Source organism: Girardinichthys multiradiatus, chromosome 6, assembly GCF_021462225.1.
Source record: "Girardinichthys multiradiatus isolate DD_20200921_A chromosome 6, DD_fGirMul_XY1, whole genome shotgun sequence".
Classification (NCBI taxonomy): domain Eukaryota; kingdom Metazoa; phylum Chordata; class Actinopteri; order Cyprinodontiformes; family Goodeidae; genus Girardinichthys; species Girardinichthys multiradiatus.
In genome coordinates this window covers 20,846,646-20,868,163 of record NC_061799.1, presented here as the reverse complement: position 1 = coordinate 20,868,163, position 21,518 = coordinate 20,846,646, and the positions used below count along the sequence as shown (strand labels likewise).

Sequence of the window (21,518 nt, the reverse complement as noted above, 5' to 3'; positions counted from 1 at the left end):
AACCTGTTCCATCTAGGGTAAAAATCAACACTGAATTTGACAAAAAAGAACATTATACAACAGCCAAACATGATGGTGGTAGTGTGATGGTATGGGTCTGCTTTGCTATTTTAGGACCTGGAATGCCTGGCCACCAGTTGATGATTTTAGCTCAAGTGTATGTGGTTTATACAAAAGAACATACATCCAATTCACACCAGCATATCCACCTCTCAATGAGTGAGAGTGAGCTAGTCAAAGTTTCAACTGAATCCAATTTGGATGCTGTGGTATGACCTTAAACAAACTGGTTATGCTCAAAAATATTCTAATGTGACTAAAATAAAACAATACTGTAAAGAGTAAGCCAGAATTCGTCAAGTTATCACAACGTTTTAGGGCCGCCAAAGGTGGCACAACAAAACCAGGTATGACGCTCTGAGGGCAACTACTTTTTTGGTGGGATATTACATTCCTTCGGATAGCTTTTGTATACTTGGGTGATAATAAAAGGTGGTTTGATGATCTGAAACAGTTAGGCAGAACAACAAATAAAAAATTGAAAAATCTGTAGAGGCAAACACTTTTTCGCAATAATGTAGGTATTTCAGCCATGTTTCAAAAAACGAAACAAACTATAAAAAACCTGATTCATTCACTTCAAATTTGAGCTTCTTTTATTAAAATAAAGCACTGAGATTGAACAACTTTTCAAGCCGCATTTGAAAGCCTCATTACTGCAGGACACCCACGTGTAAAACACATGCTCCGCCTCTACAACACCCAGTTTACAGACTTTGGGAAATGTGTGGCTGTTGTAAGTGCATCCTTTGAAAAAGGCTAAATTTTAGACCACATTAACTGAAGTTCATCTTTAGGCTTTTATGGTGTTGAAGACACGTCCTTGTTCTGAATTAACCCACGGAGTCCGGGGACTATTTGCTCCAGCGGCAACACGTGGATTCATCGCAATTAGGAAAAGCTTCATATTTTCCAGGTTAAACGGAGGAACGGAAGCAGTCGAGGAGTTTATAGATACCACTACACGCCCAGCTCAAAGTCAACTGTGTGTAAGTGACGTTGTAAGCTTTAAATAGTTACGATGGACATGCAGGAAGCGGTGCTGGCTCTCTGCTTCTGCTCCTCCGCTGTATGCTCTGCCACGCATGCGCTGTGTGACTGTTGTCTGCCCGCAGCGCGTTGTTTATTGATGGAGTTAAAGGTGACACCTTTCATTAAACCACTGCTACACCATCCCAGGTTAAAATTATAAAAATAAAAGGTTGGTGTTACCGAAGTAAAGGGAAAGAACAGCCCTGTTTGTAAAATGCAAACGTTTATGAAATGTCATCACATTGGTGCCATAACCTGCAGATTGCAAGTAAAAACATTAATAACATATTATTGCATGTGCAAATATACAACCATTCAATAACGGTAAATAAACACAGCCAAAGTACTGTAAGAAATAAGTTGAGTGCCTATCACTTATAAGGATTTTCATTTAGAAAGTAATTCCTACACTCTCCCTCACTGACTTATTAACTTGAATTCTTATGTGGATTTGACACATTAATAGAAACCAGCAGTGCTTCTGTTCAGTTATTTATTGGTGTTTAATTTACTTGTTGGAAATGTTGAAGAATGTTTATACATTCTAGTCAGTTTTTAATCATAAAACTACAGAAATTCTTTAAATTGTCTCCTAAATAGAGCTTGCAGAACGTTTTGGGTGATGTGCTATAAAGACGTTCTTGGTATAAACGTGAGTGAAAAGTTGTTTCTCTTGTCATGTAACAGACAATATGGAGTACCTGCCGGATAAAAACTCCAGTTATAAAGACGTTGAGTACTGGGATGAGAGGTACAGGACGGAGCAGCACTATGACTGGTTGGGTAGTTTCTCCAACTTTCAGCACCTTCTGGAGAAAAACATCAAGAAAGAAGATTCTATTCTCATATTGGGTTAGTAGCTTTTATCTTTTCATCCCGATCTCTAGATAATTTGCTGTAAAAATGGAAGATGCACACAAAGTTGTTTTTTTGTCTGTCTGACTGAAAACATGTCCAAAGCTCCAACCTTTTGCACAAACAAGTTTTATGAGCAAAAGGAAGTTTTAATAATAAGAATTTACATTTGATGCAACTGAAATTGGTGCTGAATGCTGAACAGACCAAGCTCATGTTGATTTCTGAAGGTAAATCTTCACCATCGACTGCTCCTAGAATTACAACAGTACATGGGGTACCAATTGAAATCATTATATAATCCTTATATACTTATAAGTATCTAGGTATCATCATTGACGATAATCTCTCATTCAAAGGGCACATAAATGCTGTTGAGTCTAAATCAAAACTGAAACTTGGTTTCTTCTTTAGAAACTTGTTTTTCTAAACGAGATTAGAGATTATTTATTTTCATCAGCATTCCTGCCCCTACTGAATTATGGAGACTTGTTGTTTTTTGATGCATCGGAGCAGTATTTTAAGAACCTAGACTCTTTATATGTAATTATATGTATTTTTGAATTTAATTGAATATCACTGTGCACTACGTTTTATCACTGGCTGTGGTCACAGCTGCCACCATTGTCTTTTGTACGTTCGTTACTGGATGCATTTCTTCTATAAATGTATATTGAGGCTACCTCCTTTTTATCAGACGACCTTTATTATAAGGCCCCACAATCATTATGGACTGCGCTCTCAGGCTTTTTTATAATTTATCTGTTCCAAGAGTGAGAACAGAACTGGGTAAGAAAGCTTTAAAATATGCCGCCTCCTCTGCCTGGAATGCTCTCTAAACTGAATGAAAACTGACTGAACAGGAAATTCAAGTCAAGTTAAAAGACCAGAAACAGGACAGACTTATACAGTCTTATATTAACTTATTTTAGTTTTGATCTTGGCTTATTTAATTACTTATTGTATGTATTAATGAACATGTTTTTATTATAAGTCGATCTGCTGTCTTGCCAGATATTTAATTCTCGATGAGAATTCTTAGCTGGTTAAATAAAGTATTTGTAGCATCTTGTTAACGTTTGAGGTGCATCCTGGATATTTGATGGCCTCTGATTGTTTGTGTCCCCTGCTTTGGGTTTGGGTGACTGTTTCAGGCGTCAAGGCTTCTTTCTCACTCAGCCGTTCCTGTCACCTCTCCTCTGCCTGCTGTCAAATTAAAGAGGAAATCCATGGCACTCTGTGTCACTATATCTGTCACACATCATTTATATGGTTTCACTTCCTGTCATTATGAACGAAAATGGTCATAAAACCTTCCCAGTCATCGGCATATGATCGTCCCTGTTTGCTGATATACTAGAAGTGATCCGAAATCTTTAATATTAAACAAATCTGAAGGTTTCTGTTACATCTGCTCACCAAATATTTCTGATATTGTTAATTGGGCAAAAGACTAAATTCTTGTTAAAGAAAATGAGCCCAAATAATTTTCATGTTAATTGTGATAACACCAGCTGATAGGAATGTTTAAAAAAATGCAAACAAAATGTTTTTAAACCTAGAGTTTTTATGTCCTGTCACATTAATGCATTCTTGTCATTATAATAGAATATGTTACTCTTGTTATGCTAGTATACGGTTCTCGCAGCACCACTCAAGTATACTACACACTGAAAACTGTAGTTAATGAGGAGAAATGGTGTAAATCGGTTATTTGCAAACTATTGTTGCCTTACTCACCTCATCAGTAAGCTAACAAGTAAAGACCAGACATACAATAGGCAAAAAACATGCAAACATGCATGAAAGTGTTAACCCCACAAGTTTTGCTTCTACTGATGAGAAAGACTGTTGAGGGAAGGTCTTGAGGAGTTCTGTTTGCAGTTTGCTACTTGCCATCTAGGGGAACCTTTCTGGATGGAGGAGCTCAGATGGCCTGAATGTTTTAGCCTACATGCTGAGGATGATGGGTGTGGTCGAAAATTAATACTGCACATCCCCCTGAACACACCATTCCAGTGTTGGAGGATGGTGGTGGCAGCACAATGCTGTGGGGATGCTCTTCAGAGGTTGTGTTTTGTGGCTTCTACATTTTGATAAAAAAACAACTTCTGTGGTATGCTGACAACCAATTAAGAATGATTCATACTAATTATATTAAATTTATTTAATGAATCATCAACGTCAAGGCCAAATCCTCATGTATGCCTGCAGGATATTAGAAAATATTATCAGTTGAGACAAATCCACAATGTACGTCATTCTCCCTTTTCATCTGTGCCTCCAGTCCTTTCTGTAACCTCATGTTGGGCACCATTTTCTATGTAAGGTTTGGACTGTGCATCTCCATCCAACAGTCTATATATTACATAGCATTCAAAATATGAGCTCATGACACTTGGATTGCAAACAGTTCTCTGTGACATTGCACACACTGATATTGTGATGAAGATATATTCACAGTATATCATGCAGCCCTAGTGGTGACCCATTCTTGTTTTTATCAGTGTTTAGAGTTGATAAAATTTTGTTGGGATCCTGCTTATCCATCGGCTTGTTGGGAACTGAATACAGGTCCAGCATATCTCTGTTAGGATCTTTAAGCTACTCCAATACCACTCTCGCTTTGTAACTCCATAATCATTGTACTTTGCCATATACCTTGTACTCCATCTGTAAGGAAAATACACAGTTATCAAGAAATTGTCCCTGGATTGTTGGAAGACGTTGCTACTGGACAACACTTTGATACCAGACTAGATTGCCGGCAGTGCATTTAGCTAAAACAGTCGCTTGGATGACAAGCAAATTCATATGAATTGTCTTCACATGCTTAATTGTTTCGAGCACATAGGAACCATGTTAGTGCTCCCAATTTTGTCTCCAGATTATGATTACATTTTTTTTCTTTTTTTTCAAAATAGGGATTCTTCAGAATTTTTTTTTACATGAGAGTTCTGCTATCTATCCTTCTACCACCTGCAGAGTTTCTGTCTTTCCTTGGTGATTTTGCTTCTTTGTTGCTCTTCTTATCACAAGGCTGTTGTGCTCAAGGTCTTTGCCTTATTGTGCGTGCAGATGTTCCCACCCACCTGCTGCCAGTGTTCAGGAAACTCTGCACTGGTGGCAACACAAAAAACAATAGCTCAGTCCAAAGTAGGAGATGGTTCTGACACTATTTTAAGCCCCGAAACATTCCTCAATGCTGTTAAACGTCTCACTTTGTAGTTCTTCATTATTTATTTATTCTCATTATTTTTTAGCAGGAATTAAGGGTGGCATGACTCAATATTTTTTAAAGTCAAGTTTAACATGATAAAGGTTGAGTCCACTAGTCACTGTGACATCATAGAAACGTAGGAGAAAAGGGTTTTATAGCAACTGATGGGGTTTATTACCTATAGCAAGCACTGACAACAGACAGCTTAGACAGAAGTCTGGTATGCAGAATAAAAAGAAAACAGAACAACAAAACACAGGTAGCCTGTGTTGGCACTTACAGTTTAACACCATATTACGAATAAGTCACTTAATGGACAGTGTTTTTAAAAGAGCATAGAGCTGCCAGTTCAGATACCTCATCGTGCAGAATGGTGCTGATCGTGTTGAAAATCAGCTGGACGGATGCGAGACAGCCCGACAAGTCATGTCGGCACATTATTTCAGTAACCTTTGCCAGGGTTTGCAGTGCCCCTTTGGTAAAATACTAACACATTGTTGATACATTTTAAACTTTTTGACATTCCCAAACCCAGTGCCTCACCTTTCATCTTCTTGGAAAAAAACTGTTTTGTCACATTAAACAATGTGATTGTGACTAGCTGATGTGAAAAGTCATTGCCGAGCACTAGAATCTACTAGTCTAATAGTCGACTAGTTGGTGCAACACCTAGCAGCAATCTGTGTGTGTGTAAGGCCATTTTAATTCAAATAAACAGTGGTTGTGCAACTAATGCTTACAAAAGAAGATAATTATTTCTAGCATATCTTAGTTAGGTGATTATTTTGTACCAGGGTAAAATGCAGCAAAAATGTATTTGCTAAAGAAAAGTTCTTGGGAATGCATCTGATCACAATACACAAAAATTTAAAAGCAGTATAATCGGTCACCCCAAAATTAAATTAAATTAAATTAAAAAAATACTTTATTAATCCCAAAGGGAAATTAAATGTTGTTATAGCTCATATTATGAAGGTTTCCTCAAAGAGCCGTTGTAGATGCTGATGGCTGTGGGCAGGAAGGATCTCCTGTAGCGCTCCATCTTACAGCAGATCTGAAGAAGCCTCTGACTGAAGACACACTGTTGTTGTAGGACAGTCTCATGAAGAGGATGCTCAGAGTTCTCCTTAATGTTCTTCATTTTATGAAGAATCTGTCTTTCCACAATGATCTCCAGAGGTTCCAGAGGAGTCCCCAGAACAGAACCAGCCTTTTTTATCAGCTTGTTGAGTTTTTTTAAGTCCCTGGCTCTGATGCTGCTTCCCCAGCAGATGATGGTAGAAGAGATCAAACTCTCCACAACAGACTTATAGAAGATATGCAGCATCTTGCTGCAAACACCAAAGGACCTAAGCTTCCTCAAGAAGTACAGTCTGCTCTGTCCCTTCTTGTAGATGGCTTCACAGTTGCATCTCCACTCCAGTCTGTTGTCCAGGTGAACACCGAGGTATTTATACTCCTCCACCACCTCCACTTCTTCTCCCATGATAGAAATAGTTTTTGACTTATTCTTGTTTCTCTTAAAATCTACAATCATCTCCTTTGTTTTAGTCACGTTCAAGATGAGATGATTGTTTCCACACCATGCCACAAAGCGGTCCACCACCTTCCTGTACTCAGCTTCTTGTCCATCTCTGATCCACCCCATGACTGCAGAATCATCCGAGTATTTCTGCAGATGACAGGAGTCTGTCTTGTACTGGAAGTCTGAGGTGTACAGAGTGAAAAGGAATGGTGAGAGTACAGTCCCCTGTGGTGCTCCTGTGCTGCTGACTACCTGGTTAGACTCACAACCCTTCAGTCTCACAAACTGTGGTCTGTTTGTCAGGTAGTCTTTGATCCAGGAGATTGTTGAGGCCTCCACCTGAGTCTTCTGGAGTTTCTGACAAAGCAAATCAGGTTGGATTGTATTAAATACACTGGAGAAATCAAAGAACATGATCCTCACAGTGCTGCTGGCTTTGTCCAGATGACAGTGGGTTTGTTGAAGCAGGTGTATGATGGCATCTTCAACTCCAACTCCAAGAGATAAATAAGCAAACTGAAGGGGGTCCTGATAGGTTCTTGTTTGCTTACTCAGGTGGGCCAACAGGAGTCTCTCTAGGGCTTTCATGATGTGAGATGTCAGGGCAACAGGTCTATAGTCATTGAGGACTGATGGGTGAGTTTTCTTTGGTACCGGAACAAGACAGGAGGTCTTCCACAACACTGGAACCTTCATCTGGGCCAGGCTGAGGTTGAAGAGGTGCTGCAGAATCTCAGAAAGCTGCTCTGCACAGGCCTTCAGGACTCTAGGGCCGACATGATCTGGATCTGCAGCCTTATTCCAGTTCAGTCTCTCCAGTTGTCTCTTCACCTGACTTCTTGAGAAACACAGGTGGAAGGTGGAGGCAAATGGAGCATCAGCATCGTCTGATCTGGTGTGACAGGAAAACTGGGTCAAAGAAGGGTGAGATGTCTGCTGAGCTTGTTTCTGACCTGAACCTATTGAAGAATGTGTTTAGTTCACTGGCTTTGTGCAGACAGCCATCGGTCCGATCGTCCTTCTGCTTGAAGCCTGTGATCTTCTTCATCCCTGTCCACACATCTCTGATGTTGTTTTGCTGGAGCTTCCTCTTCAGCTTCTTCTTGTACACCTCCTAGCTGTCTCTTATCTTGACTTTAGGTTGCTTCTGTATACTCCTGAATAATTTCCTGACTCCCTCTCTGAAGAGTCTTTTTTTGTTAAGCAGGTCCTTGAGGTCACTAGTGATCCAGGGTTTATTGGAGAAGCATCTTACCATTTTAGTGGGGATGATGTTATCCACACAGAAGTTTATATAGTCGGTTACACACTCAGTCATGGCATTGATATCCTCTCCATGTGGCTGGCACAGTGCGTCCCAGTCTGTAGCCTCAAAGCAACCTTGCAGAGCTTCTTCACCTTCCTGTGACCATCTTCTCACAGTCCTCTTTATTACAGGTTGCCTCTAAACAAGGGGCTTATATTTCGAGCAGAGAAAAACAAGATTGTGATCTGATTTCCCAAGAGGAGTTCTTGCTTTAGACATATATGAGTCCTTAGAAATTGCATAAAACAAATCCAACATTTTGTTTTCTCTGGTAGAGCAGCTGACAAACTTTTGAAACATTGGAAGTGTAGCAGAAAGTGAAGCATGGTTAAAATCACCAGATACTGCCACAAACACATTGCGGTGTTATGTCTGTAGCTTAGCAACAACCGAGCTGATGACATCACATGCAGTTTTAGCAACATCTAAACGTGGAATATAAATTGTTGACAAAATAACACTGGAGAACTCTCTGGGTGAATAATATGGACAAAAACTTACTGTGGATTTCATACAGCTGCATTTTAGTGTAACTGCAAAGTTTGGCCCTGGCTTCACTATTGAACGTTTTGACTTATTGACATTGCTTCACAATTCCACAAGGTGTCACTGTTGGATTAAAATATATTTGAGTCCTTTGCACCATTGCCTTACATTCTTTATGTTCTCTATGGTGCTGCTTCTCTCTAAAGACACACCACAGTTGAACATTTTAATCATGAAGCGTGCATGTCGTCTGCTTAATGTTGAATGCAATAGAGCCACACAAAATAAAGATTGTGGTTTGAAATTAATCTTTCCATTCCTATTATTTATAAAGTAATTATTCTGCCGTATGTTAGTCACCTTTCACTGATTTTGTTTTTATATATGATCACAAGTTGCTGTGTTGTGTTGGTTTTAATTGTGTGTTTTTTTAATAATAATGATCTCTTTTATACACAGGTTAATAATGCTAAAATTGCATTCATTTTTAGCGAGACTTACTTCTCTCTGATGTAAGCCTTGTTTCTGTGTGTGCAGTGGTGGTTTTGACTGTGTGTGTGTCATCGGTGGTTGTTATATCCATCAGGGAATGACAGGAGGTCTCTGTTTTAAAGCTGTTTGAAAGTCCTTTTTAAGATTGCCCACCGTTTTTCTAGCTCTGGGCTAGTTTTATTTGTATGTATGATGTAAAGATGGAATACAGATAAACTTAGGAAGTATGCAGTTTCTTTTTTGTGTGCATCTCTGGCGCACCAACAGCAGAGCAGGCTCAGAGACTCCGGAGGCTTGTAAGTTAGATTGCTTCTCTTGCTTTCCTCCTGCAGTCAGGGTTCCTATGCAGTCTGGAAATGTCTGGATAAGTGTAGAAACTATAGAAAAATAGCTGTATTTTCAGGCTTTATTCCCAATTGAGTTGTCCAGTGTCCTTCCTTCTTTGTTTCCTTCCTTTCTTTTTCTGGTATCCTTCCTTTTCTTCCTCATGCCCTTTCTTTAGTTAATTCTTCCTTTTGTCCTCTTTCCTCACTCTCTCTTTCCCCCCCCTCCTTTACCTAATTGTGTCCTGCATCCATTTCCTTATGTCCTTCTTATTTCCATTCCTTCTGTCCTTTTATTGTGTTACTTAGACTTTTAAGTGACTGTAAAAGGACTGAGAAGTCTGGAAAAGTATGATTTTTATTTTTTTAAATAAGGATAATGATTAGGAATCCTGTACACAACACAGCACCAGGCAGCTACCTTGACCTCTTTATACTGTACATACTGGTTTAAACTCGAGTGAAAGCCATGATAATGCTCAGACCTGAAACATGGAGTCATGCTTTCTTGTGAGCAGTTTGTGCTTTTTAACAACCGACAGCTCCCATGGTGTGCTCTAGAGGGAACCAAAGATGTAGGAGGGATCGCATGTTGTGTAGAAACCAAAAGCTTTTCAGAGCAAGTAAATGCCTGCCGTATATCTAACTGCCTGCATTAGTTTGTCATATTTGCATTGTCTTAAACAGAGAGAAAGTAGCTACACCTTTCAGAGTTTTACTGTACTGAGTCAATGCACTTTTTCTATTTAAGGTCGCCTTACCCACAGTTTTCACTGTCCATCTCCTTAGTACCCCCTAAATTTCCTAAATCGGAAATTTGGTTAATACAGTTTAGATGTCAACTAAGGGTACCACAGCTGAAATGTGTTGTTAGGAATAAACATTTTTAACACATTTATTAAAGTAAGTAATTTGGAGTTTAATAGCAGAAGTGTGAATAGAACATGCTTCTCTCTGACAGAGTACTTCCCAAGTTCCACCTCCGCTCAAACATAAACTTAGGAGGCTCTTTTGCACCAACTAAGTCATTTAGAAGAAAAATCTGTAAGAGCAATGCAACCATATCTTTTTTCTTCAATAAAGAAAAAAGCACTTTTTATGTGCACATTGAGAAAAGAAGAATGAAAAACATCACAGTGTGCAAATGATCTGCAAACCTGCAAAAACTACTTCCTCGGCAATGCCCCCAGTGGACAAAGAGCCCACAGAACTGTGCAAAAGACTTGAATCACTTCAGACTATTTTGGCATTTGACACAGTTGATCACAGCATAGTGAATGGAAGACTGGAAAAGTGGATACGATTTTCTTGTATTGTGCTAAATCGGTTCATCTCATCTTGAACATGAATAAAACAAAGGAGATTATTGTAGATTTTAGGACAAACAGGAATGGGTCAAACACAATTTCCATCATGGGAGAAGAAGTGGAGGTGGTGGAGGAGTATAAATACTTCTGTGTTCTCCTGGACAACAGACTAGAGTGGAGATGCAACTGTGAAGCCATCTACAAGAAGGGACAGAGCAGACTGTACTTCTTGAGGAAGCTTAGGTCCTTTGGTGTTTGCAGCAAGATGCTGCATCTCTTCTATAAGTCTGTTGTGGAGAGTTTGATCTCTTCTACCATCATCTGCTGGGGAAGCAGCATCAGAACCAGGGACTTACAAAAGCTCAACAAGCTGATAAAGAAGGCTGGCTCTGTTCTGGGGACTCCTCTTGAACATCTGGAGATCATTGGTGAAAGACGGATTCTGTCATGGTATGACATCCTTGGACTTGGTTTGTGTTTTTGTGTTAACTGTGCTTAGGTTTATTTTATTGTTAATTAGTTCCACCTGTCCCTTATGCCTCCATGTCTCCTTGCCACACCTGTTCTTAGTTCTTGTGATTACCTGCCTTTGTTTTCTCCCTGTATATTAGTTGGTCTGTGTTCTTTGTTCCCCGCTGGTTCCTCCGTCACTATTCCTGGTTCTGTTTTCTCTACATTTTCCTACAGAGAACTCATGTAAGTTTTGTCTGGATTCTTGTAGTACCTGCAGTTACTCGCTACGTGTTTGTAAATACCTCTGGAAATAAATTCTGAAGACTCTTACAAACATGCTGCTCACAAGCTCTTGTCTGCGCTTTGGTCCAATCCGAACACAGAACGTGACAGATTCTTCATAAAATGAACATTATAGAGAACCCTGAGCATCCTCTTCATGAGACTGTCCTACAACAACAGAGTGTCTTCAGCCAGAGGCTTCTTCAGATCTGCTGTAAGACGGACCGTTACAGGAGATCCTTCCTGCCCACAGCCATCAGCATCTACAACGGCTCTTTGAAGATACCTGTAAAATATGAGCTACAACAACATTTAATTTCCCTTTGGGATTATTTAGGTATTTTTGAATTGAATTGAATTTGATAGATAGGATCACAGTGTGTTATTTGGCATTTACAAAACTACTAAAAAAGACAGATGTGGGGTCCCACAAAGCTCCACTTTTAGACCACTTTTATTTAATGTCTATCCCCCCTGGGGTTGTCAAGATTATCGAAATTCCAAACGGTAATCCTTTAAAAATACTCTTGTGTCAGAATTGATATAAACCGAGCCATTTTCATCTCCCTAAGTTTGCACACAAGTTTGGACAGTGGTTCTGCAGTCACACAGACACTCATCCCCTCTCTCCCCCTGCTATGAGGCAGGCTATCAGGAAAAATTACAGGATGCCTGTTTTGCTGATGCTAGCTGTGCTGCGCAGCAGGGTTACAAAGCTGACAGCTACAACCCTGGGGGAGCATCTTTCATACTGAAACTCGGATGTTTGAGAGGGATTCAAAATGGTCAGTAACACTCCTGTATCGGCAACAGTGAAGGAGTAAACATGCCAGACAGAATAAGTTATTATTACTGTATCTCTTTAAAATGAGCAACTAACTATTAGCAACAAATGTTGCAGTGGTGCAATGACCAGCGCACCCTTTGCATGGGGGACATGGCCTCTTTAGCCCATAGCTGACTAACTTTGAGACTGACACACACTTGTCATATGTCATGAGTTTCATCTGAGACTCCTCTACAAAAGTATCTACTTCATTCTTATATCCACTGACCACAGCTCAAACGCCATGCAAAAAAACTCAGATAGCCAAAATGCAACTTATGATAAAGAACTGTTTTGCATGATTCAAAATGAACTGTTTTCTATTTTCTCTATTCACCCTTTTTCATTATAGTTTGTTTGTATATAAAGTTTGGAATTAGTGTGAGCAAATAAAGGGTGCTGAAAAAATAAAAAATTGTGTGTTTTTTGTGGAAAAACTGTAGTTTTATATATATAAAATGTATATAATTATTATTTATATAATAGCAACCCACATTTTAAATTTCAAGAACAAATTTAAATAATTGTGACAAACTGTGCCAAAGTGTGTCAAATTGGCACAGTAGGGGTCCGCCTGGATTTGTTTCAGTCTAAACATGTATAACTTTTTAATTGCTTGTTGTGTTGACACCAGACTGGCTACAGATGTCACTCAAATGTTGTAGTTACAATTTATTGTGTTTATTTCCTTCTTTACAGCAAGTGCAAGAGGTTCTGTATGTAAACATCTGTTTTCTTTAGGCTGGGCATTTAAACCTCGTAAATATATATTTTTGTTTATATAATATCCTAGCATTTTGATTTACCTTATGCAAGAATGGTACCAGATAAACAAACTTTACTTGCCTTGCCTTAGTGGTTTTTTGTTTTTGTTCCCAGTTAGGTAGCGTTACTGTTTTTCTGACAGTTTTGTTTTTTATGCATTGATACTTAACACTGACCTATGAACCATGCAAGTAAAAAATTCTACTTATCTCAAGGACAGAGCAGTGTTGTGTCAGGGCATAGCAGAGATTTCCAAAGAAATTATGTTTAATTGTATCTTTGCACTATATTTAACTTACTTCTGTTGCAATTCTGTTTTGTTTCTATTCTGTTTTAGCTGTCTAACTTTGAAAAATGCTTAAGATTAATCTATTTGACAGGCATAAAATTGTATTGTTCACACAAACATCGTGAGTCTTGAAACAAGTGTTCACTCAAAATGTTTGGGTACAAGAACTTAAAATTAGTTTAAAAAAGAGAAGCATCAGTCGAAGTTGTTTTTTTGAAAGCACAGTCAAGTCTGTCTCTTTGGAAGCAAATCAAGGTCGTTACAAGATTTACTAGATAAAAAAACATCAAGTTTATACTAAAATTGAAACAAGTAAGGAAGGGGCTAGGATGAAGCGTTTCCGCTCATACAGAAGGAGAAAACGTGGCTTGTCTGAAACTGTGTCAGACTTTTTATTAAAATGGCTTTAAAATGTAGGAGTGGTGTGATGGAAAATTTTATAGGTTTGTAAATCAAAATCATTTACATGTTCATTTTTTGTGTTTGTGATTTCATCACATTGCAAACACCAACTTCAATGTTTGATTTTATTTGGATTTTATGTGACCAACACTAAAATTGTAGAACTTCACTTCAAGTACTAAAACCAGAGCTCTTACACAAACATTTTCCCTTCACCATTAAGGGCAACATTTGCTGAATTAATTTGTGAATCTATATTTTCCTGTAAAGTGTCGTGACGTTCCTCAGCTTGATCGGCAGTTGTTTTTGCATCTGGGCCGGCGACCCCAACACAATGTCATCAGCATTCAGAAAGTTTTGGTTCATGTTTCAACTATCTCCATATCGGTTTTATAGTTTTATTGTAGTTTTATTGTTTTTTTTTAACTATAAAACTTTACTGTATCAGTGTTGTATCATGTGGGCAAAGTACATTGTTCAGGTGCATCTCAATATATTAGAATACCATTGAAAAGTGTTTGTTTTAGTATTTCAGTTCAAAAACGTTCAAAGTGAAACTCAATGATTTATTACACACACCATGTTTAAAGCTGCTTGTGCTTCATTAGCACCTTAAATAAAAGTTTTTAGAACACAATTACTGAAAAAAAAAACATTTTTCACTATATATTAATTTGATCTGATGCATCTGTATATTTTTCAGGTGTGCATATGGGTGGGATCAGGGTTTTAAGTAAAATACATAAAGGAATCTTCCTTGCAGTTTTTCTTTCTCCTAGGTAAGAGTAAAAAAAAAAAAAAACCCTACAGCCATTTCTCTGTTTGTTTCTTCTTTAAAAGACTTTTCTCGATGATTTAATGTTTTCACTGTATTCGTTTCTCACTGTAGGTGGTCCTCAGCATTACCAGCATTTACAATTAGACCGAACAAACAGCGTCCTTTTGTTTAATTTATAAAAGGATGCATTCTCTAAATGCAGTATTGATTTTCTAATCCCCCATCTTTCAGCAGAGCGGTAAACTCATTCATAATAGCATATCTTGCACAGAAGGTCCGCTGCCTACTCTAGACACCCACCTCGTTCTCTTTGACATTTAGTCAGTGTTGTTTATGCTTTTATATTCAGGCTGTGGGAAGATTTCGTTAACATTTTTTTTTAGATTATTCTCAAATTGTAATAAATATATTATAATTATGCTGCAGACAATCAAGGTACAATTATCTTATATTAAAATAAATAAAGCAGCTTTTTTGTGTTCTTTGCTGCTTTCTCTTCTCTGACTACATGCACATCAGACGTTGTGGAAAGGTGTGTGTCACATAATGGCATCAAGCAGTCTCCGGGACCAGTCTGTACGTTTCCATTATTACCCAGAATTAACATTGATCATTTTGTTCATGGCCCACTTCCTTCTAGCTCATTCGTGCATCGCCTGCCCAGCTACCACTGATGTAATGATCCCGTGTCTCCCAGTGGTCAACGCTCATGTTTGTTCCCCATGGCGATGTGCGATGATGTAATGGCACTTTGATCCTAATGCCTGTGTGGTTGTATGCTACGAGCATCTGAGTTCAGTGCACCTCGTACAAGGAGTGCATGACGCAGTCTCCACAGCTAGAAGGTCACCAGGGCAAATCAAATATGTATGTGGGAGACTTTTAGCTTCAGGTTCAGTACTGTGCAAAAGGTGCACAGTAGAATGTCATTTCTTTCTATTTTGTTTCCAATAAACCAGTCTCTTGCATGCTTTTTTGTTTTTTTGTATCTTTAAATCGTAGCGGCGATAATGCAATCTGACTGTCCCTAAAATAATATTTTAGCTGAAAAGGTAGCATACAGGAGAAATGCTCAACTGAATGATTGTAAATCTCTTTAGTAAAAAAAAAATTATAAAAAATAAAGCCTATCTTTAAATAACTTTACGTTACTTGACTGTAGTCACTTTGCTATGTTGTTTCTTGAGTTGTTTTCCCCCATTGCTTAAAGAGATGACTTTTAGATACTGTTCATCTGCGGTGCTTAGTTTTTCTTTTGCCCTTTCCTAGTTCTTTTAGGCACACAACGCTCATTTTGCTGGCATGATCAGATACAGACCAGACTAAGTATAAGACCTTTTACAAAACACTTCAAGGTGGGATTAAGGTGTGTTTGGGCTGTCTCCATGTGCTTTCTAAAAGGACCAAGGTGGTGAGGGGGGTTGAAGTCAACCCGCCACTGTTATGCCCCTGACTCGCCAAGTGAGGTAGTCACAGCTTCATATTAGCCAACCTGTGAAGGGGTAAACTGGCAATAAACCTGGAGAGTGTAATGCAGCATTTACAGACAGTCTGTGCAGCAAATTGTCCATGGGATGTAAGGCAAAAACACACAGAGACTACGTCTGTCCGGTGCGTATTTCACACACATCTTTACTTGCCAATAACAGGCATTTTAAGTCTCAAGATGAGTCTTGTTGAAATGCGCCAAGTCATAACAGATCACTACATCTCAGCAAACTAGTTACTTACGCAAGCAGTTTTGCTTGAAAATAGAAATAAAAAGGGTTCATGCTACTTATGTGTTTAACCTTTCAAGAGTTTTCTGACACTTATTTAATCTGTAAGGCTCTTAAACAACCTTCCGGCTGAGCTTTAGTCCACGCCTCCGTTGGTATCATTCTGACTTGATTTTTTTTAAATATCTCACATGTATGTACAAGATATCACCTTGATATCCTGTACATGGCTTGAAGTGATTTATGAATCCAAAGGCATTTAAGAGAGGCGCTCTTCTGTACGGATTTATGATGGAATTGATTTGTGAAAGAGTCTAATGGGTACAAACAATGTACATCCGCCCGTCTATGCCCACTTATTCCCAGCTGATTATGGGAGATCCTAATGTGCCAGAAGTGTTGTTTCTCCAGCAGGTTCTGGAAATGTCCAGGGACGTCACCCAGTGGAAAATGATTTTAAAAAAAACTCCAATAGGATGCACCTGGGAGAGATCCTAATATGATATCTGAACAACCCCATCCTTAAAACAAGCAGTGGCTTTGCTCTGAGCCACAGCTCACCCCTACATAATGGATTTCTCACTTTATCCCCAAGTCTGATCGTTGCTACCCTATGGGGTAGCTCCTTTTATTGAAGATCTTCTACTTTTGGTCATAAAGTCGATCTCATGAGACCAGAACATTACTGCTGACAATGTTCTAATCTGTCTATCCATCTGCTACTCCATCCACCTATCATTTGTAAGCAAGTCATCAAGATACTTGAACTCCTCTGGTTTAAGGTTAGCCTGACTCCTAATCCAGAGGGAACAGTCCGTCTTTGTCCAGTTAAGAATGATGGTTTCAGACTAAGAGAAGCTGATTCTTAGCCATACTGGTTTTCACTCTGCTGCTAACTGCTCCAGTGTATGGTGAAGATCAAGGACTAAAGATTCTGGCAGAATCACATCATCTGCAAAAAGATAAGATCAAACCCCCTGGTTTCCAAACTGAATATCCTTCACTACACAACTACACCTTAAGATCATGTTCAGGAATACCTCAAACCCGATCAGTGACATGTGGAAGCCCTGGTAGAGTCCAAGACCTACTGGAAGCAAACTTGACTTTGACTTAACAACTTGGATAAAGCTGTTAGTTCGGATAATAATGAGCCGAATAGAATACAGGGTTTCTTCTAGGAGAGCAGGAACGGAGGATGTGGAGCTCCTTTGTCTCCCTCTACAAACAACTGTAGCAATATTTATGGTTAGTATAAGTGCGTAAATAAAAATTAACATAACAAAACATATATATATGTTTATATATATATAGATATATACATGTATATATCTATATATATAGTACAGACCAAAGGTTTGGACACACCTTCTCATTCAAAGAGTTTTCTTTATTTTTATGACTATGAATATTGTAGCTTCACACTGAAGGCATCAAAACTATGAATTAACACATGTGGAATTATATACTGAACAAAAAAGTGTGAAACAACTGAAAATATGTCTTATATTCTAGGTTCTTCAAAGTAGCCACCTTTTGCTTTGATTACTGCTCTGCACACTCTTGGTATTCTGTTGATGAGCTTCAAGAGGTAGTCACCTGAAATGGTTTTCACCTCACAGGTGTGCCCTGTCAGGTTTAATAAGTAGGATTTCAAGCCTTATAAATGGGGTTGGGACCATCAGTTGTGTTGTGCAGGAGGTGGATACAGTACACAGCTGATAATCCTTCTGAATAGACTGTTAGAATTTGTATTATGGCAAGAAAAAAGCAGCTAAGTAAAGAAAAATGAGTGGCCCTCATTACTTTAAGAAATGAAGGTCAGTCAGTCTGAACAATTAGGAAAACTTTGAAAGTGTCCACAAGTGCAGTCGCAAAAACCATCAAGCGCTACAAAAAAACTGACTCACATGAGGACCGCCCCAGGAAAGGAAGACCAAGAGTCACCTCTGCTGCGGACGATAAGTTCATCCGAGTCACCAGCCTCAGAAATCGCAGGTTAACAGCAGCTCAGATTAGAGAACAGGTCAATACCACACAGAGTTCTAGCAGCAGACACATCTCTAGAACAACTGTTAAGAGGAGACTGTGTGAATCAGGCCTTCATGGTAAAATAGCTGCTAGGAAACCACTGCTGAGGACAGGCAACAAGCAGAAGAGACTTGTTTGGGCTAAAGAACACAAGGAATGGACATTAGACCAGTGGAAATCTGTGCTTTGGTCTGATGAGTCCAAGTTTGAGATCTTTGGTTCCAACCACCGTGTCTTTGTGCGGCACAGAAGAGGTGAACGGATGGACTCTACATGCCTGGTTCCCACCATGAAGCATGGAGGAGGAGGTGTGATGGTGTTGGGGTGCTTTGCTGGTGACACTGTTGGGAATTTATTCAAAATTGAAGGCATACTGAACCAGCATGGCTACTACAGCATCTTGCAGCGGCATGCTATTCCATCTGGTTTGCGTTTAGTTGGACCATCATTTATTTTTCAACAGGACAATGACCCCAAACACACCTCCAGGCTGTGTAAGGGCTATTTGACCAAGAAGGATAGTGATGGGGTGCTGCGCCAGATGACCTGGCCTCCACAGTCACCAGACCTGAACCCAATCGAGATGGTTTGGGGTGAGCTGGACCACAGAGTGAAGGCAAAAGGGCCAACAAGTGCTAAGCATCTCTGGGAACTCCTTCAAGACTGTTGGAAAACCATTTCAGGTGACTACCTCTTGAAGATCATCAACAGAATACCAAGAGTGTGCAGAGCAGTAATCAAAGGAAAAGGTGGCTACTTTGAAGAACCTAGAATATAAGACATATTTTCAGTTGTTTCACACTTTTTTGTTCAGCATATAATTCCACATGTGTTAATTCATAGTTTGGATGCCTTCAGTGTGAAGCTACAATATTCATAGTCATGAACTCTTTGAATGAGAAGGTGTGTCCAAACTTTTGGTCTGTACTGTATATATATATATATATATATATATATATATATATATATATATAGAGAGAGAGAGAGAGAGAGAGAGAGAGAGAGAGAGAGAGAGAGAGATGGATATATATCTATCTATATATATATATATATATATATAGATGCATATACTATATATATATATATATATATAAAAAACTTTAAAAAAAAACTATTCTGAAGGTGTTGTGGCTTTTATTTTGTCGTGACGGTGCGCCACAATGAATTACATTTAGGGGAAACCCTGGAATAAGTCTGGTACCTTGAAAGCAAAAAAGGAAAAATAAATAAGAACTTGTTTGAAGGTTTGGTTGCAACATGCGTTAGTTAAAACATTCTTGATCACAAGGGCATTAGATGTTCATTGATGCTTACTTTCTACACATATGTGTAAGATTTGTACCTCCAACATATTGTCAGTTTTAGTGTAATAATTTTGAATAAAAGACAAAACTGTTGAGCCATTCCTGTTATATTGTTTATAAGTTAATTCTTAAAGTAAATCATTTCCCAGGTTGTTTTGCTGACACCAACATCACCTCACTGAACAGATAAACAAATCCATTACTGCATTAATGAATAAAGGTTTTTTGTTAACCTTTCAACTGCATCCCACCACAATCCTCAGCATATAATGACTGCTTAATGTGATAAGTTTCATTAAAAGCAGGTAGGTGGGCTGGTCCTTCTTCTGCCAGACTCATTAGTTTAAACATCTCGAGACAAACATTTGTACACAATGTGGGACATTTTGATCCAATCTAGAAAACTGCAAATGCAACTTATTTCACATGGATTCAGAAAAATGTGGGTTTAGTTTCACTTTTCTCCGGTGCTACATGTTTAACCCCCTTTGGGCAAGGCACTTAACCCTATGTGGCTTACTGATATGTGGAAGGGTCAGTCCATTACAGACTTCAATGTATTTTAATAGTATTTTAAGTGATAGACCAACACAAAATAATGTATAATAATGTATAATTATCAAATTAGAAATACAAGAAAGAATAAAGAATACACAGTTTTTAAATTAAACTAATAAAAATCTGAAATGTGTGGTGTACATTTGTACTCTCCCCTTTTGACTATGATACCCCAAATAAGAGCTTTCTAAAGTCACCTAATTGTTGCACTTTATGGTTATGCGCAACTTTTCTAATGCCTTATTTTTCCCCTTCACCATATCAGGCATAAGATGTTTTAAAGACGTTTATGTTTAAAGAATCCAAAGGAATCCCAGGCTTTTTCCAGACTTCTTTGCTCATACAGAGTTGTGAAAAAGTGATTCCCCTTTACAAATTTCTTGGATTTATGCTTTTTTTTGTCATGCTTTAATCATTAAGCACATTTTAATATCAAAGATAACCTGAGTAAATGCAAAAAATGGTTAATGATTTTGTTTATTAATTGTGAAAAGGTAAACAAATCAACCTGGACCTATGTCGAAAACATAGTTGCAACATCTTTTTGAAGCCATGGATAATTACAAAAGCTGAGCAGTTTTGCCAACCACATGCAGGCCTGATTACTGGGAGAGCAGTAGAATCAAAACGGCTGTTTACTTAAACAAAACCTGTTTGACAACATGAAGTAGGCTAAAATATCTCAAAAAGCAGCACATAATGATCCGATCTAAAGAAATCCAAGAGCAGGTTATAAATGAAATCGTTGACATCTATCAGTGTGGAAAGGTTTGGAAAGCTACTTCTAAGGCTTTGGAACTCCAGCAATTCATCGTGATAGGCACTATCCACAAATGGAGAAAACAGGGAACAATCATCAAACTCAACCTCCCTAAATTACTCCAGGAGCACATCTATGACTCATTTAGGATGTGACAAAAGAACACAGACCTACAGTTAAAGCATTGCTGTCCTCACTTGCACTAGCCAAGGATATTCATGACTCAGCAATAAGAAAGTTGGGGCAAAAATAGCATTCAAGGTAGTTTCAAGGCCAACTAAAAAGGAACAAAGACTCGTCTCACGCCTGTCAAAAAACATCTTGATTATCCACTTGGCATTTCAACTTTGTGAAGTTAGTGGGATAGTTTTGAGCAGCATTTGTACTTCGAAACCTGGACGACTTTCTGTAATTGATGAAACCATTTGCTCTCTTTTACCTTAAGGTCAAACACACTGGGGTTACAAGCAGGCTAGTCCACCTCTGAATAAAAAAAAAAAAAAAAAAGATGGCTTTGAAGTGGCCTAGTCAAAGTCAAATTCTAGACCTAAATCCAATAAAGATGCTTTGGCATTATCCTAAAGATGCATTCATATTTAAAAAAACATCAATGTGGCAGAAATAAAATAATTGTGCAAAGAGGGGTTGGGCTAAATTTCCTCAACAGCGATGTAAAAGACTCACTGCAAGGTGATGCAAACACTTGATGGCAGTCATGTTAGGTTTAGATGGTAACTGCTTGTTCA

General features: G+C 38.5%; 1 protein-coding gene across 1 annotated transcript in view; it reads left to right on the top strand.

Moving 5' to 3' along the window:
- Positions 1-745: 745 nt before the first annotated feature.
- The window catches only part of ece2a (endothelin converting enzyme 2a), a 158,038-nt gene continuing 137,265 nt past the window's right edge, over positions 746-21,518 (top strand). The window contains exons 1-2 of the mRNA XM_047367507.1: positions 746-1,049; positions 1,780-1,944. Coding sequence (XP_047223463.1) covers positions 1,785-1,944 — 160 coding nt within the window. The 5' untranslated portion in view covers positions 746-1,049; positions 1,780-1,784. The remainder of the gene's footprint in view (positions 1,050-1,779; positions 1,945-21,518) is intronic.